Source organism: Pseudochaenichthys georgianus, chromosome 16 (genome assembly GCF_902827115.2).
Source record: "Pseudochaenichthys georgianus chromosome 16, fPseGeo1.2, whole genome shotgun sequence".
Taxonomy (NCBI): domain Eukaryota; kingdom Metazoa; phylum Chordata; class Actinopteri; order Perciformes; family Channichthyidae; genus Pseudochaenichthys; species Pseudochaenichthys georgianus.
In genome coordinates, this window is record NC_047518.2 from 30639825 (window position 1) to 30657923 (window position 18099).

Genomic DNA, 18099 nt, shown 5'->3' on the forward strand with positions numbered 1-18099 from the left:
TTATACTGTAACTGTAGATATTATGGAAAATCATGAAATGTTTTGAGCTTGGGTCCCTTAGGACCACAACATTTCTGTTTTGGGTCTCATGCTGAAAAAGTTTGGAAACCCCTGACCTACTGTATGGCAGGTGGAGGGGCAGTGATGTTACAGGTGGAGGAGCAAGACTGCAAACTCACAAGACAGAGAAATCAAAGTTTGTTCTCCAGAGAAGAGGTTGATTTCACTTCAATTTTTTATTTCATATTTTCTAAAGATGTGGAAATGGCAAAAAAAAAACTTGAGAGCTGTAACCAAGACAACTGTAACAACATGAGTAGAGAGCCACCAAGGTTTTTCAAGTCCCTCTCTTACTCCATTTTGCCAACCCAAACTTCCAGGTACATGACGGGACACCTTGCTTGTTTTTGTTGTTTGCGCTCCTCTGGCTGGGTGCTGGCAGGTGGAGGGCAGTGATCCCTTCCCTTCTTCCCTCAATCTTTGAGACTAATGTAAGTAGAAGACATGGCACTGTACATTTTCGAACATTTAAAATATTATACCACTTAAAAATAAGAAATATTACTTTTGTTACTAAGAGTTCATACTTATTATACCTGTGTCACCTTTCACACTATAGCTGTTGTAGAGGCTAAGCCAACGCTTTAAGCCTCTGAGGATCCGCTTGGTGGGTGTAATTGACGCACACAAGTTTGCTGCCGAATAAAGGTCAGAAACAAAGTTTCCAGTTTGAAACAGTCCACTTGCTTCTTTCCATATTCACCACACGATATTACTGTTTACACAATACCTTTGCTTTGCTTGTAATCGCGTGTTTGTGTGTGTGTGTTCTCCGTAGCGTATGTGTTCTCCGTGTGTGCTCTCCGTGTGTGCTCCTTGTGTGTGTGTTCAAAAACTGTATGGGCCTTCCGGCGGAACCTCTCCCCAACACACATAGGTTCCTACCTTTATACCCACAGTTAATTGGCTCCTACAGCTGTGATCATGAGCTATGGGCTTTGTAGATACAGGTCCCGGGGTGAATCGTGGTGCAGGGGCCCTTCTCTTTTTGACCACAGGGCGATGCACGAAGATGGTGGGTATAGCCTCTGCTCTCAGCCTAGTCTTGCCCTTTTTTGTCTTGACAAACTGGTCTGCATCAAAATGTGACTTGAGGTTACTTCACACACAGAACAACTCAGTTTTGTCTGCCCACATACATATTCCATAGTGGTTGAATACACAGTATTAGGAAACACTTTATACTTACTGGACATGTTATACTCATTACATACTGTATATAAAATATGACCAAGAATGTGAGACAACTTTATAGAAATTCATATCACATCTGTTACTGATGCCATTTGTCATACTTTGTTAAACTCACAAATAATAAAGTTCCATAACTTCAGTTGGGACCAAGACCACACCTTATCTCCCCAAGGCAATTTCCCATCCAATAGGTGTGTATGACCCTTTCTCCTGTCTGTTACTCCCTCTTTCAGCACAAGAACCAGAGGGGGATTCAATGGAGCCTGAATACCTGCACTGAGACCCTCACCCTGCACCCTGAGTCTCAACTCAGTGTTTTTCAAGCCTTTCCCTGTTTTTTTGTATTAAACAAAACATTAAGCTTTCCCAATGGTGTGGTTTTCGTTTTGTGAAAAAGTGCAAATGCAGTGTTTGTATATAATTACCTCACATATTTTTTGCTGTTGGTCGTGAAATTGCTCCTGCTGACTTGAGCCAGCCATTTTTTCCTCCGCTCTGTGTCAGTGGGGAAGCCGTACATTCGTACTCCTTTCTCGGAGCGATTTGAGCATCCCCAGGCAGCACAGCAAACCATGGTGGCGACTAGGAGGCAGCACAGCAAACCAGGACAACACGGAGGAAAAGGCACAGACAAACTGCATGATATGCTATTCAATGTTTATTGAATTCCATGTATTTGCAATGGATGTTCCTAAAACAACACATTTAACATCATCATCATGCTGCTGTTGCTGCTAGTCCTTTGATAGTCACCTGTCGGTTTCCTGTTCTTTCTGAAAGCCATCAAGATGACATTAGTCATTTAGATAACTTGTGTCCTCAATTACCATAGGATTACTGAAGCTACCATGAATTTAAGAAAATGGTAGAAATTAATCTAATCTGAATTTTAAAGCATTACTTTAGATCCCCTCCCGCTAAATATATCAATACACATTAGAAAGTGATGCTCCTGACTGATCGTAGTTCTATCTCCTGTTATCAGTAGGCTTGTTTGAGACACATTGCGGCTCGCCTCGAAAGTAGACGAGAGTAGCCGATCGCAGCCGGGGGAGGTGTCAAAATGCTCGTCTTAAATCGGACAGCTCGGACTCGGAGTCGGCTTGACTGGCTGGGTTTGCAATGGCGGAAATTGCGTTGGCGTTTATCGTTGCAGATGAAGTGGATGCAATAGAAATCCCACATGTATTGTATGGAGAATGACATGATCTAAAGGGACTGTGATTGAGAGAAAATTAAATATTTGTTTACAATAAACATGAATATGTCATTTGTTTGATTTGCATTAAAAGACAATACCATTTTTGATTTAAATGATAGCTTACTTTGTGCATTTGTTGCAGCCCTTGCTTGCTGCATAAGTGCAGCTGCTAAACTGTTATCTGAAAAATAATTTACATCATTTAAAATCATATCCAGATTGTTGGAATGCAATGTAGTTGTTTACTCACCATTTTGTAGTCTTTGGGAAATGTCTTGTGAGACTCTTACAGTGATGTCTCCCTGTCCATCACGCAGTGTAAGCACCACAAATTCCATTTTACCCACTGTAGACAAAGGTGATCTCCATTGCTTTATATAGGTTTGTTAATTCAGTCATGATGAGGAACCACACCAGTGACTGGGTTCCATAATTAGAAATGCTCCTCCCTCTTAATGTTTGCAAAACTGATAGGTGACAGGCTACAAATGATCAGTCCCTTCAGATCCGCACACATGAAGCTTAATGAGCATGAATTGAACAGACCTGCTGCTGTGTTAATTCTTTAGCTGCCACTTTAAGCTTTATGATGTGTACAACATGGATGTAATTTGATTTAATCTTGCCATTTTAAATGATGTATTCAATAAATAAGGTTAAACTAAATCATTACATTACAATAGATTTTATTTTAATGATTTGGTTTAACTTAAAGAGAAACTTTATTGTTATTGCACATATTACAGGTACTGAGACAACGAAATGCAGTTTAGCTTCTAACCAGGTGCAACAAGCAGCGAAGTGGAAAGTAATGTACACAATCTACAGAATAACATATAGAATGAATTGAATGATGAATAAACAGTGGGGTATGAATACACTAGATATCAGCCTGTGAGCAGTATGAACAGTGTGTATGAATATGCTAAGATATATAAAGTATGAAAACGGTAAGCAGTATAGTATAAAATATATAGATATTCATTTCATGATGATAAACATTGTGGAACAATGATGAAAAATGGGAATGGATGTGGCGACGTAAAACTGACACAAAACAACAACAAACTTTTGCCAGCCAATTGGAGAGTTTCATCAGCAGCACGTGGTAAAAACCACCAATGAGCGCTCAGCTCGAGATACCAGCGAGTCGTTTCCCATCAAGCATTTCGCTTCCGCAGCTCGTGGAGAGCAAGGCTGCAGTCGGATAGTTTAAAAATCAGCTCCTAAGTTCTAACCCTATCGTCTATTCCTTGACCTCTGAGTGAAACGTCACGGGGTTAAGGGATAGTGGATAGTAGAATTCAAAAGGACTTAGGAGAAGAGACTGCGGTACTTTAGAGAATCCGAATGCACTTTCACTAACCGACGTGTTTATGATGCGCCAGCGGACGTCATTGTGTGCGTCTGCTGCTGTGGGGAAACTATGGAAACCACAGTTTTCTATACAGCGGACTACAACATGGATGTTTAATAAGAACGAGGGACTACTGTAAACTCATCTAGAGACTCTGCACCGTGCTCTGATGCTGCTGCTCAGACAACAGAGAAACATATTCTTCATGACCAAAGTTGGAATTGAAATAAAAAAGGAAAGTGAAACTTATGCTCGTCACCCTCTCCACATTAATACAAATGATCCCAATACGTATGATTGTATGAACTAAAGATCTTAAAATCAATACAGATGTATTTATTATAAACGTTAGTCCTTAACATCTATCACTGTGTATATCACCATTCAAACATCTTTTAAAAGTTGAACAAACCCCACACAGCTCAGTAAAGACTGAAATGTTGACTTTATTTGATAATTTCAGTGAAAACTAACGTTCATATTTCTCTTTTTGATTATAATACTGATGAACGTTCAAAACAAAGCACTTTGGCAACTTACCACCTATGTTTTAAAATGCTTAATAAGCACCGTAACTTTCATGATATAATTTCTCGGTCATAATCGGTTGTTTCCGTGAACGGCCGACTGTTGAGTGACGGCAAATGCTGCGGCTGCAAGGCATTGTGGGGAAGCATTTTCGCTTCTCCTGTCGGTTAGGGAGGTCCAGTGGTTCCTAAGCTAAAGGAGGTTATAAAGGAAGTTTGAAACCTCCTTTCCTATCATTCTCATCATTCTAGAGAATTCGAACGGCACTTATCATGGCCACTGAGGGACTTCCGGGTCATTTCACTCCTTTAGGAAGGTTCCTAAGCTAAATGGACTATTCGACTTCAGCCCAAGTGCGCCAACTCGCCTCGCCTCGCTCTCAAGGCTGCGGGCGTCTTTGTCCCGCGAGATTTCAAAGTCTCATGTGGGCGAGCCTCCAGAGCAACACATCCTCACTCCCAGGTCGGCCTATGTTGACGTTATGTCAAGTCCCCTGCCGGCTTTTTCCAACGCAAGGGGGGGGGCCTTAGCGTCCATTTTCAACGCAAGGGGGGGGGCCTTAGCGTCCATTTTCAACGCAAGGGGGGGGGCCTTAGCGTCCATTTTCAGCTTTCCGGGATGTCCATGTGCTTCTATGGACGCTCATGGAAGCACGGCATTCATTTGTGTCGACTGCCCTTAAAGGCAATGTGAGCGTCCATTCTCATTGGATAGCGGAGAATTGTACACCCGGAAGTAAATATTCCCCTTACTGACGATTGATTTTACAGTGATATCTGCACTACTCATCGACTAAAAAACACCAGATTATCCTTGTTAATTACACAACATTGATTGGTTTAAATTGTGTGCAATGCTTTTGTATTTTTCCCCTTCGATTTGGAGAAACAAATCTTTTTTCGGAGTAAATGATGGCAGAAGACACTACACTACCCAGAATCCCCAGCTATCATTTCTCCCTGCAGAAAAAGAAAACATGGCCGAACTTCGTTTTATTCTGGGTGTAAAATGCCTATTTTAAAGTTAGTTTGGCTATTAAAATGCGTTTTGATGTCATTTGATGCGAGAAATATGAGTTGTTATTTCAGATTATGTGTGCAGTGGATGTACATGATCTTTAGTTTGCTAGTTATTTTACGAAGATTACTTCAGGAAATTGCGTCCAACGTTTTCATTGTTACCAAGGTGGTTGCTAGGGACGCTGCTATCGATATTATTTCTGTTATGTTGTGTAACTGTTTAATGGTGTTATCTTTATTGCTACCCCCTTCCCCGTCAATGTATAGTGTTGGTCCACAGCGCAAACATATTAGTTTAACAAAATCCGCATCTAAAGATACGTTATTTCCCCCTGTGCAATTCCAGTCTCACATCTCACAGCACATCGTCATTAACAAATACCGGAAACAGACCGAAAACGTTTAAAGAAAATAAAATAATACCTTATTCCGAGTGTGCTTGCTTTTCTCTTTGAAAGTCATCACATAACGGCATTGTAATACACGGTTCGGCTGCATTAAATATTACATATCTGCCGTAGTTCTGTATTTATAGAGCCCTGATGAGAAGACAAACATGAGGAACTGAAAACGTGACGTGGATCATAAATATATCAGCCATTAAACAACATCTTACATTTCTTTTCACACAATACGTCTCTTTGCCGTATCAACACTAATTCGGCTCACTTTTATATTTGATCCAATTGGTAGATGCACAGATGATATAAAGGTGCACAGATGATATAAAGAGACACCTGGTGGTTAAAGCATGTTATTGAATTTCATTATTTTTATTATTAGATATTAATAGGATCCCTATAAAGTATATTCATTACTCGTTATTCTCTACTAATAGTTAATTAAAGACTGTATATAATGACTATTTTGCACATCCCGTTCAAGATTTCAAGATTTTCTAAGGTTTATTGACAGATCATATAGGCCTACACAACTATGGTGTAGTTCTGCACTGAATGAAAAACTTGGGTCGCAGGTTCCTCAATAGTGCATTACAAGACATCTATCAATATTTGTGCATACCTCCAGCAATGTTAACTATGTTGAAGCACTTATTTTAACTGATATTATACATAATGTATTATGCTCTTATAAGATGTATGCAGATATTTCATCTCCGGCCTTGTCAGGTATTGAACAATCAATAAATAAAGAACACAGAATTGTTAAATATAAAACACAGAATTTGTGTGATTATACTAAATGATTTTCAAATAAACACCACTGCAGATTTAACTGTTACACATGCTGATGTAACGCAAATGTTCCAACTTGGGATCAATAAAGTATATCTTATCTTAAGCTGATCGATGGCTACTGCCATATTTGCAAAATGTGCCTATGAACCTTGACAAGTGCATGTTTCAGGCTTATCAATTAATGTAATGTAATGTAATGTTATCAATTAACAACAGGAGGGGTCACAAACATAAGTCCAGCTGTTAAATAAAGCTCTTCTGACCTTAGCTGGCGTGTGGGTATATATATTAATACTGCCCATTATGGGCACCAGCAATTTTCACCCATTTATTAATTATATGTTTTAAATGTGAGTGTTTCCTGTCCCCTAAACCTCCAGGGATGTACACAGTTTAATACTGGCAACTTCTTATTATGGGAAATACGAAAACGTCTTTTAAAACTACAACTCCCAGTAGAGACGTGCCATAGAGAACATGTTGCGAAACAGAATAGCCAGCATGTGTAGTTCTGGGGACGGGGGGGGGGGGGGGGGGGGGACGCGGTGGACCCGTTCAAATCCAGTTTTGAACAGTCTGCCGTGGTTCCATCCCATTTCAAGTGCTGTTCGAGGCTCGGTAACCCTCGGAGCACACTCTCCAATCACAGAGCTTGAGGACTATCACGGGGTTTGTCAAACAGAGCACATGGTGTAGTCCAAACGATGGCTGGGGATTCTGGGTAGTGTAGTGTCTTCATTGCCTTTAAGGGCAGTTGACACAAACGAATGCCGTGCTTCCATGAGCGTCCATAGAAGCACATGGACATCCCGGAAAGCTGAAAATGGACGCTAAGGGCCCCCCCCTTGCGTTGAAAATGGACGCTAAGGCCCCCCCCCTCGCGTTGAAAATGGACGCTAAGGCCCCCCCCCTTGCGTTGGAAAAAGCCGGCAGGGGACTTGACATAACGTCAACATAGGCCGACCTGGGAGTGAGGATGTGTTGTCCAGAGCAAGTCGGACAAAATGACTAACCATCATGCAACGCACTAGCAAGACGTTGATCGCAACTGCGCAGGTCTGCGCAGGTCTTGCTTGTCTCAAACAAGCCTAGCGTATTCGCATTGCCCGCCATGAACTTCCGGGGAACGATCCTCGTCTACATGAACCACGTGACGATAACCGTTTTTGGACTTCCGTTGTCGTAACTCTTCAATCCAGGCCCGGACTGGCCATCGGGAGCACCGGGAGGTTTCCCGGTGGCCTGGCCTGCTAAGTGGCCTGCTGGCCTGAGGATTTTTTTTTATGTATTGTGAACGCAACGCTGCGCAAATGTGGGTCTGACTCTGCCTCACAGAGGGTGACTGGCTGTCTACATGATGTGGCCTGCCGACATGGCCACTTTCATACAGATCATACTAATGCCCTCGATTGGTCTCTGTTTGTCATTCAAGCTCGGGAGGGGTGTGTGTGTGTGTGTGTGTGTGTGTGTGTGGCGCAAGCGAGAGAAAGCGCGTGCACCGGTTACGTGTATTGTTGTTGTTAGCATCTGGTGCTAGCTAGCTGCGCTAACGGATATATAATGAGCTGTCAACAAGGTGGAGGAGAGTCCTCTGCTGTCAGACTGAGAGACTGATAACTACAGCTCAGGTGAGGTAAAGGACTCTGAGTGTTTAGATAGTTAGTCTAAGTTCTCTGTGGGTCTCAAACGGTTTGGTCACCATTTATGTAAACACATATTTCCATTTGAGGGGGGAGTGATTAGTAAAATATGCATGAATAATAACAAAAAAAAATTAACTAGGTGAAAAAAGTGTCAATACTGCAAAGATGTACAATGAGAATAATCAATAATAAACTGGTGAAAGCAAACAGCGTTGTCTTGTTGGTTATTTATTTGAAGCTTCAAAGGCACAGGTCTCACAGAGTATAGGATAGTCTGCAGGAGTGTGCACAGGGTATAATGTGTGTGTGTGTTTTATAGAGGACTGTTGCTGTGCAGAAAGGAAAAGAGATAAGACATTCTCCTGACTGTTATCTTACGATGCTTTCATAGGCAGAGCCCCATTTTCCAGGTACGACCTTGGCAGGAAGCTACCGTGTGGTACAACAGGTCGAGTTGACCAAACAGTTTCTAAGCATAATATCATCATTTGGTTTTACCATATAAAGCTATATAAAAATACATATATAAATATATCATATATATAAAATAATGTATTATATTACATCATTGCCTCTGCATTGGATTATCATCGGATAGGGTAATAACTTCATAATTAACTACGTCTGAAAGCAGAAGTCTAGGGCAAGTCTCTTCAGTGCGTATACGTCCCAAAATGATTTAAAAAGAAAAGCCAAATTCTGGAGAAAAAAGAAATAGAAGTGACATTTTGAAATAAAAATCTAATTCTGAGAAAAAGGAATTCTATCAAAAAATGCATATTTTGAAGAAAAAAAAGGCAAATTCTGAGAAAAAAGTCATATTTGAGATGCATTGTGGGACATGTAGTTTATGGGCAACGTGCTTCTGTAGCATGTAACCGTATAATAATCATATTATATTCTTTGCAAGCTCTTGTGGGGCCACATAAAATGAAGTCGCGGGTCGAATGTGGCCCCCGGGCCTTGAGTTTGACACCCCTGATATAAAGTAATATAAGAAATTGCCACTACAAAAGGTATAAGATAAACTTTAAAAACTTGTTGAGAGCTAAAACTAGTCTTTGCTGCTGCCTCAAAGAGGAGCAGGGGGAGAGGAGAGAGACAGGAGAGGAGCCCAGACACACTCACAACTATAAATGTGAGTGTGTCACGTTGGAAAAAGCCGACACAGGGGACTTGACATAACGTCAACAGGTCGACCTGGGAGTGAGGATGTGTTGGTAAAACATGTACAAACAGCGATAACTCTCGCGAGATAAAGCGATAAGGCGTGAGATACCTTGAAGATACCCTGACCAAAGATAACCTTCCCTGCCAACCTTTAAACGAAGCAGAATTTACAGCTGAATAAATACAGTACCTGTATTCTGCAGCTTTAACTGTCACGGACTCCTCTTCCTGTGTGTGGGAAGTTTGCTGGGGCGCTCTCAATTGCGCAACTGACCTGGTTAATTTGGAAAAGAGGAAAACAAGGCTGTAAAACGGCGAACACGTCAGAGAAAGTAGATCCAAAGGAACGCTCAATACCTGCGCAGGTAACAGAGAGTGACACGGATTAGCGGTGAGCACGGTGCGGTCTGCCAATGGCTGGAGCTGTGAACCCCGACACGGGGGCCCGGGCAATGTTTTTCATGATCACACCGAATGAATCATCTTTCCAGAAAGTAGAGGATGTGCCTCAATATGTACAACAGGTCGGTACAGATTCACTTTCAGTATGTGATGTTTTGTATGATTTGTTGTTGTGCAAAATAATTCAACCTTCTTTCTCTGAGGCACCTCAGGTGACCTTTTGCCTATTGTCGTTCAGAGATTGAAGAAGTACTTTAAGCCTTTGGCCTATACTAAAAGTCGTAAAACCAGATAATAATAGCACTAGTGCTGCATTGAAAAGTGTATTTAAAAAAGTGCTTAAGTAAGCCTATCAACTAGAGAGCTGCAGATATACACGATTATTTAGAGTTAGAAGACTTTTGTAGCCTCCCACAAACAACAGGCACAGTGATTACATATTTAAAATAATGTTCAGATATCTTTTTGTATATAAAATGTAAACATTAGTTAAAAAAAAATCTGTACATTAATGGAAAATGTGTTAGTTACAACGTTAGTATCTAAAATAACTCAATAAAAAAGACTTAATAGTCAATCATCTGGAAGAAAACTGATGCACCCTTGTGCATCAGTTTTGATGCATTTTTGTACATTTTTCCCGACTTTTTTTTTTTATTTGATCATTTCAGCTGTGTTACAGCTTTTGGCCTGGATTTTTGCAAGAAGTCTTCTTTTGAGTAACATTTTTGAAATCCATTGTCGTTTACTCTTACATGTTTTGTATACTCTCATGATGCATTTTGCACCCTCTGGACCCCTTCGTGGCAAACATGTACACGCTCATAAAAACTGCTATTAAATCATCATACATCAATATTTTTTAAAACTTTTTTTCGATGAATCACTTGAACAACTTCTAACGTGCTAAAACTACCAAACATTCAATAATTTTCAGGATTTTAACCCTTTAATTGCCTGTTTCATTATTTGAATTATTTAATTTCTCTTAATAGAAAACACAAAAAAATGAGTTATTAGAGTCTTGGATGTGTCAAAGATTAGCATCAAAATTGATTTCACTGCATTATTATTTATTACGTAGTATCAGATACTACCTCTGGACCCCTTCGTGGCAAAAATGTACACGCCCCAAACAACTGCTATTAAATCATACATCAATATCTTTCTCTACTTTTTTCTTTTTCTTGAATCACTTAAACAACTTCTAACGTACTCAAAACTAGCAAACATTCAATCATTGTCAGGAATGTAACCCTTTAAATGCCGGTTTCATTATTTTAATTATTTCATTTATCTAAAAAATGCCTCATTGACTTCCGTTCAAACCACATTTTTTGATCTCACTCATCTCTCATTGCAGTATAAAACCATGCTTTTTGTAATGTCAGCATTTCATTTAGAAGAAAAGTAGTGATATTTGATATTTCTACTCTATTCCACCAGATTACACAATTTTCCCACTGTAGGCCGACGCATGAAATTCTTACATTTTTTATATTATGGAGCCGTGTGACTACCAGGGGGCCCCGAGAGTGGTGTGTGTGTGTGTACGTGTGTATGTGTGTGTGTGTGTCATTTCCAGCAGCAGACCAGCAGGTCCTGCAGCATGTGACCTGGTGCTCACAACCAGCACACACCTCTCTGTGTGTGTGTGTGTGTGTGTGTGTGTGTGTGTGTGTGAATCTGTAAGCATGCACGGATCATTCCATGGGAAAAAAGGCCATATTTTGAGAGATGCGTTTGATGTGTCTTTGAAGAGCTGCTTGATTACTCAAAAACAAAAAACAACTGTTGGTGTGTTTATGCACCTGGCTGCCAAAGAGAAACATTCAGTTTGACCAAGGGCTTATTTATTTAGTGAGCAGAGAAGGAGAAAGACCTGGAGCAAAGAGAAGGAACTCAAATGAAGAAGCATTTCAGTGCAGAAGAGACTTCAGAAGTAATCTTGTAGCCTTCTTCTACCAGCGAGCTGCAGGACTCATCTGAAGAAGACACAAGGTTCGAGGGGGGTCTGACACTGAATGCTCTCTGGAGTCCAGCATTTATTTGAGTTCCTCTGACCCTTCCTCTGAAAGTGGAGAGGACACTGAGGGTCCGGCCCACCATCCACCACCACGGGGGGCTTTCTTCTCACAATCTGTGAGGACACCCTGGTTTTCCCCAGCTCCTGGGAGAACGACCTCCGTTCTTCTCTGTCTCCTCTCTGTGGACGGCATTCCGTGTCCTCTCCACTTTCAGAGGAAGGGTCAGAGGAACTCAAATAAATGCTCTCAACAGACAGAGAAACAGAGCCTAAATAGTAGGGCTGTGCATCTTCACTGGTCTCACGATTCGATTCGATTACGATTATCCTGTCAACGATTCGATTCGGTTCGATATCCCGGTGCATCACGGTGCATCACGATTCATACCAATGCGTTGCATCCTCAATTTTCTATATTACTGCACATGGCTTATTTTTCATCAATGCATACATGCAGTAAATACATATGAACTCTCTTTTTATTATTTAGAAAGTGCTTCAGAAATCAATTACATAAATGTCTTGACATTAATTTATAAACCAAAATAAATGAATTGTATAGGTCTAGCCTCCGTGTGTGAAGTTGTTCCATTCTCAATGTCCTGAATGTGGCATCACACACAGGACTTGAGTCTGAACACAGCAGACAACAGGAGTATTTACAACAGCATATACAAACAAAAATACTGCATGTGGGTGCACACTTACATTCTCTGTCTTACTGTTACATAAATCCCATGAATGTATGAGATTAAATTAGCTTCATTATATCTCAGTGATTAAGTGAATAACAACGTTTCTATCGGGTCACTATCAGCCTGTCACTCATTATTTTCAGGGAGGGGGCGGGGCTTGGAGTAACGGAGAGGAGACGGTGATCGCGGAAGCTTTTTTCCTCCTGCCTTCACAAACTTTACACACGTATATATCGTCTGCAAATTGCTAGAGGACATTCATACTTTGCAATCCAAGACTTAATTAAATCCACCAAAAACCTGACATGATTGTAACGCGATTATTTTTGAAAAACATAAATCCCTCCCTGTGTCTCTGAGCCGCAGCGACATGGAGTGAGTCAGAGCGGGTCCTGCTGTTGTCGGTTCTGGACTGGTGTTCTTGTGTTGGTGGATAAAGCAGACTGCTCAGTGTTGCTGTGCCGCTGTCACGTATGTTCCCTGATCTCTGCGTCACCGACCGATTTGATATTAAAGTGACAGAAAAAACGTTATAGTAAAGCCGCGGCCGGAAAATCAGGAAGCAACGTTACTACTCTATAACCGATTATCTTCCGTCACTGCATCGAGACCGAATCGTCCACGTCCGCATCGCAATGCATCGTAGAAACGATTATTTTCAACACCCCTACTAAATAGACACACTCTAATCAGCACAACAAGACACAGGTGAGGGGGGAGGAGACAACACAGGACACCAGGTGCACACAATCATCAGCCACAGACAACATATACTGTGCAACCACGCTAATAAAGTGCCATATTACCCGGCTTGAAGCCGTCAGTCCATAGTGACGAAGTTCCCTTCGTCACACAGGCATTTAAAGGGTTAAAATCCTGACACTGATTGAACGTTTGCTAGTTTTGAGTACGTTAGAAGTTGTGATTCAAGAAAAGAAAAAAAGTAGAGAAAGATATTGATGTATGATGATTTAATAGCAGTTGTTTGGGGCGTGTACATTTTTGCCAAGAAGGTGTCCAGAGGTAGTATCTGATACTACGTAAAAATAATAATGCAGTCAAATCAATTTTGTTGCTAATCTTTGACTCATCTAAGACTCTAATAACCACCAACGTTCCATGCCCCTACTCATTTTTTGTGTTTTTTTGTAATAAATAATGAAATAATTCAAATAATGAAACAGGCATTTAAAGGGTTAAAATCCAGAAAATGATTGAATGTTTGGTAGTTTTGAGCACCTTATAAGTTGTTTAAGTGATTCATGAAAAAAAAGTTGATGTATGATGATTTAATAGCAGTTATTATGGGCGTGTACATTTTTGCCACGAAGGGGTCGAAAGGTTGAACATTCGAGGAGGGCACAAGGGTTAATAGAAAGCTTTGAATTACCTGTCTGTTTACATTTGTCTCTACAGGCAAATAAAGTATACAGTTTTTTACCTTTGCCAAACTACAAAGATGCAGGTGTTTTTTTGGGTGCAAGATTATTAACAAAGAATAGACAATTTACATTATTCTGCAATGTCAGTTGAGGTCAAGATTCATTTATTCAGTCTTATTGAGATTAGGCCTTTCTTTTGAAACGGAGACCAGAGAACAGATCCCTCGCATAGTACACACAGACACACTAATTAGATTAATTGCAGTAGTGAAATGTATACTATCTGAAACCAGTACTCCTAAATTCAGAATCAGAATGACAAACAAGTCAGACTTCGGTTAGACATCTAAAAGCAACTAAATAATTTCCCATGCCTACTAAATGCACAATTTAAAAAACTTTGTGGATTCTTCTGCTTCTCAGTCAGTTTACAGTGTCTCAGTTTCCTTTTATTGTGGCAGATGTGTGGTGCAGGTTTAACAGCACATGTTTGTTATGAGGTTTTTATGAGGCACATCAGGGGAGGAGAACAATTACCCTCACAGCAGGATCCTTATACCCCACTACCAACCGTGATTAAACAAATTTGTTATTGCTGCAGGGCTTGAAGGTGATAAAAGTTAGCATGGGTGTGTGTGTGTGACTCAGCAGTGTTTAAGTTAATTATTCTGTTCTCTCAAGAGGCGACATCAATTAGAAAAGCAAAACACAATCTTCCAATTTTAGAATAGTTTGGAATCAGGACTGAGCAGGTCATTGCAATGCCTCGTCGTAGCTATTTAGTGACCTGAATGCAAACACAATATTTTTGTCAGACAGCAGAGATAAAAGTATATTCTCAGCCTGAATGTCGTCAACCAACATCAGTCATCCGTGACCTTATTAAAGAGGCTGTTTGGGGAAAATGCAGACATCTGGTCCACAAATGTAATGTTCCAAGGCCCGAATTCAGAATAAAATCTAATAAAGTAACTAGATGCCACAACAAACGGTTCACAAAGGATGTACGTATGCTTCAGTATTAAATAGGCTTTCTTCAGTATGCATTTGTTTATTTGCAAAAGGATAAAAAACAAAAGGAAAAACAGTTTCTGATGTCCATATTCAGAGGAAAATATCTCGTTGAAAAAGAGGAAAAATTAAAATGGAGGACAATTACATCATAAAAAAGGAAGAGAAATGAGCAAAAAGATGAAGAAAGTTATAAAAACAAAGACACGTATGTTTTGCCCTTGCTTTTTTAAGAATCAATTTGCCCTGCAGACTAATTTTGTCCCAAGCTGTCAAGAACGCGGGGCTGCGGAGGTAAAACTATCTGCTAGAAAGGAGAGAAAAAAAGGAGGGAAGGTTTTAGAATGGCGTCCAGAATGATAATCTCTCTCTCAGCGGGTTTGGAGGAGGTGTGCCTCGCTGTGAGCCCATTTGTTGGCGGCGGCTCTGCAGTCTGCTGCCAGATGTTGGGAGCGTTGCGTGTGATCGCTGGTCCCTCGTGGTGCTCTCGCCTCTGCTTGTGCACACACACTCACATCACACACCTGCATGTTAAAGTGGAAGCATTCACATGTGGATATGCACACACATGCATGCACTCTCACTCTCACTTCCATCAAACACACACACTTCCTCCCTTCCCACCTGCAGATGTGCTCCTCTGCGGTCTCGTCACGCCCTTCATTCCTGGCTCTCAACGGGCCATGTGTCCCGGTTACGACTGCAGTCACTTGGTCAAGGTGTGCCTTCGAGAGTTCGAGCTAGAGCTCACCAGCAGGTCTGACACATTGCTGAAGCCGCAGTCTTGACCTGTTTGTTAACCCCGTCCCTCACTAATTTGTTCCATGTTTGACAGACCCATTACGGGGTTATTACATGTTTCTAGCACAGTTAGAAAGAGAGGTCTGTCAGTGACTGTTTGCTTTGTGCTTACCATTTGTTCTGTCATAAGTAGCTACTTGAGCTAATGCATACTTTCGCACTTTGGCTAAGAATAATTGAGTCTTTTGTTTACATCAAAAATGAAAGAAAATCATGTGGCATCATGTGCAAAAAATAGTTGCTAAAGAAAAGAAACAAAGAAAACTTTGAATGTCATATTGCTGCAGCATATGGTTAAAGTTGACCAAACAGAGAAAATAGGGGCAACTTCTTGATACATGTGTACACATTTTTATAGGCATTAACCATTTTGAACTTTTCAAAATTCAAATACATTTACAATGGGGAAGGATACTTAAAAAATTTAAAAACTTGCGTGCCAAGTCAAAGGGCCCAGCCTTAAGCTAACATGCTAACTATCTTACCACTATCTAGAGGACTTTGCTGTATTTATAAGACAATTAAGTTTCATGGAGTGTTTTTTCTAGCCCTGATCTTTAAAGCAAACAATGAGATCCTTTTTTCCGCCAGTGCAGCTCTGCTCAGACAAATGTTTGTGATCTCCAATCTGCCAATACATTGTGGCTTAAGACCATTTTCTCCAGACTGGTGAAGGGAAATAAACATGGATCACAAGACATGAAAGTCCTGCAAGATTTAAACTCTTCTTCCAAGACAAATATTCAAGCTGAGACACAGCTTGAAACTGTCTTGTTTTCACAGTTTGTAACAGTGCTGAATCTTGATTGTGTGTGTGTGTGTGTGTGTGTGTGTGTGTGTGTGTGTGTGTGTGTGTGTGTGTGTGTGTGTGCGTGTGCGTAGGCTACTCCTTTCTTTGTAGGGCTGATGGTGCTGGAGCTGGTGGTGGGTTTTCTGAAGACAGGAGCCCCAGTGGTCACCCTCAGTGATGGACTCACCTCTGTATCTGCTGGAATGATCTCCAGAATCCCACTGTGAGTGTTTTAGCTGCTCATAGTCGGGCCGTACTATACGTTATAATCAGATAGTGGAGCTGCATGTCATACCAGAAAGAATTACTTTTTTGTTACAGGGATGCAAACTTGTCATCTTTCGGCGAAATTTGCCGTTTTGAATCCAAAATAGGTTGTTTGTGTGATTCATATAGATTTTTTATATATTATAATGTAGCGCGAGCTATGTGCTCGAGTCTTCCTGCCTGTCGGCTCACGGCCCGTCTACACTACAGGCATTGAAAAATGCTTTCAACGCTTCGCCCATTCATTTGAATGGGGTGACGTAGAAGATTTTTAAACTTCGCCGAACTGCATTGTGGGGAGCATGGCTTTGCAAGCATCACGAGCATCTATCGGCATAGGCTCGATGCTTGGCATCAGCCAATCAAATCCTGTGTATGCAAATCTGACAGTACAAGCGCTAGCCAATCAAACCGCGTGTATGCTGAGAGAGACTACGCAGGTAATTTCCTCATATTCAAAAAAATGGAGCGGTAGTGAATCACTCGGTGCTGTATGATCAGTCTCTGTTGTGTTCATCTACCGGGATACAAACCGGAGGAGCGAGGCATGGAGGGAGATGGCAGAGACAGTGGGTGAAACTGGTAGGTTTTCGCCTGTTTGGGGATTTTATATCCAGTTTACTTCGTTTTAACATTGCTATTGCTTTGTATGCCGGGGGCGGGCGGGAGATTCCTGATTGGTTGTTGGTCGCCTTGGGCGCGAGAAATCGCCAAGCCTCAGACACGCCCAGCTTCAAGATTTTTTGATGCCTGTAGTGTAGACGGGCCAGCTCTGCTGCTCCGCTATGAGGGTCTACTCTACACTGTAGCTTCAGCAGCTACAGTACGGGTGCGTTCGTTAATATTAACTGTGTGGTCCGGAGTCACTGTGTTGGACCGCTGGTGAACAGCTGTTAGAATGGGCCGTTCAGGTGTTAAGAGCAGAGCTCCCTGTCAGAGCGGCAGAGCGTGATGTGCACTGAGAAGTTTTTCTATCGCAATATTATTTAATGAATCATTGAGCTAGCTAACTAGCATACATTGTTACTATCTGCTAACGTTAGCTTTAGGCTTCGTTTTCTAATAGTTTTTTTCATAGGCTATAAACAGAGGTGCTATAAGTATAGATATTGTACTTGAGTAATAGAAGCACGCAGATCTTGTACTAGAGTAAAAGTAGAAGTACTCAGATCTTGTACTTGAGTACAAGTAGAAGGACTCAGGTATTGTACTTGAGTAAAAGTAGAAGTACTCAGATCTTGTACTTGAGTACAAGTAGAAGGACTCAGATCTTGTACTTGAGTAAAAGTAGAAGCACACAGATCTTGTACCAGCGGCGTAGCTGTGGGTGGGCCCGGGTCTGGCCCACCCATAT

At 41.1% G+C, this 18099-nt stretch overlaps 1 protein-coding gene and 1 long non-coding RNA gene across 4 annotated transcripts in view; both read left to right on the top strand.

The window, feature by feature from the left end:
- Positions 1-204: 204 nt before the first annotated feature.
- Positions 205-1577, top strand: LOC139435501 (uncharacterized). Its single transcript, XR_011644745.1, has 4 exons — positions 205-491; positions 620-708; positions 938-1075; positions 1488-1577. It is a non-coding gene; the product is annotated as an uncharacterized lncRNA (long non-coding RNA).
- A 7932-nt stretch (positions 1578-9509) lies between these two features.
- Positions 9510-18099, top strand: part of agmo (alkylglycerol monooxygenase) — a 71356-nt gene continuing 62766 nt past the window's right edge. Inside the window, exons 1-3 of one of the 3 annotated variants that reach the window (XM_034103243.2) lie at positions 9818-9895; positions 15518-15644; positions 16571-16701. In XM_034103243.2, the coding sequence (XP_033959134.2) occupies positions 9873-9895; positions 15518-15644; positions 16571-16701 (281 nt within the window). In that variant the 5' untranslated portion in view covers positions 9818-9872. Of the gene's footprint in view, positions 9896-15517; positions 15645-16570; positions 16702-18099 lie in introns of all 3 variants that reach the window. The other 2 variants (XM_034103244.2, XM_034103245.2) reach the window with 2 other exon arrangements.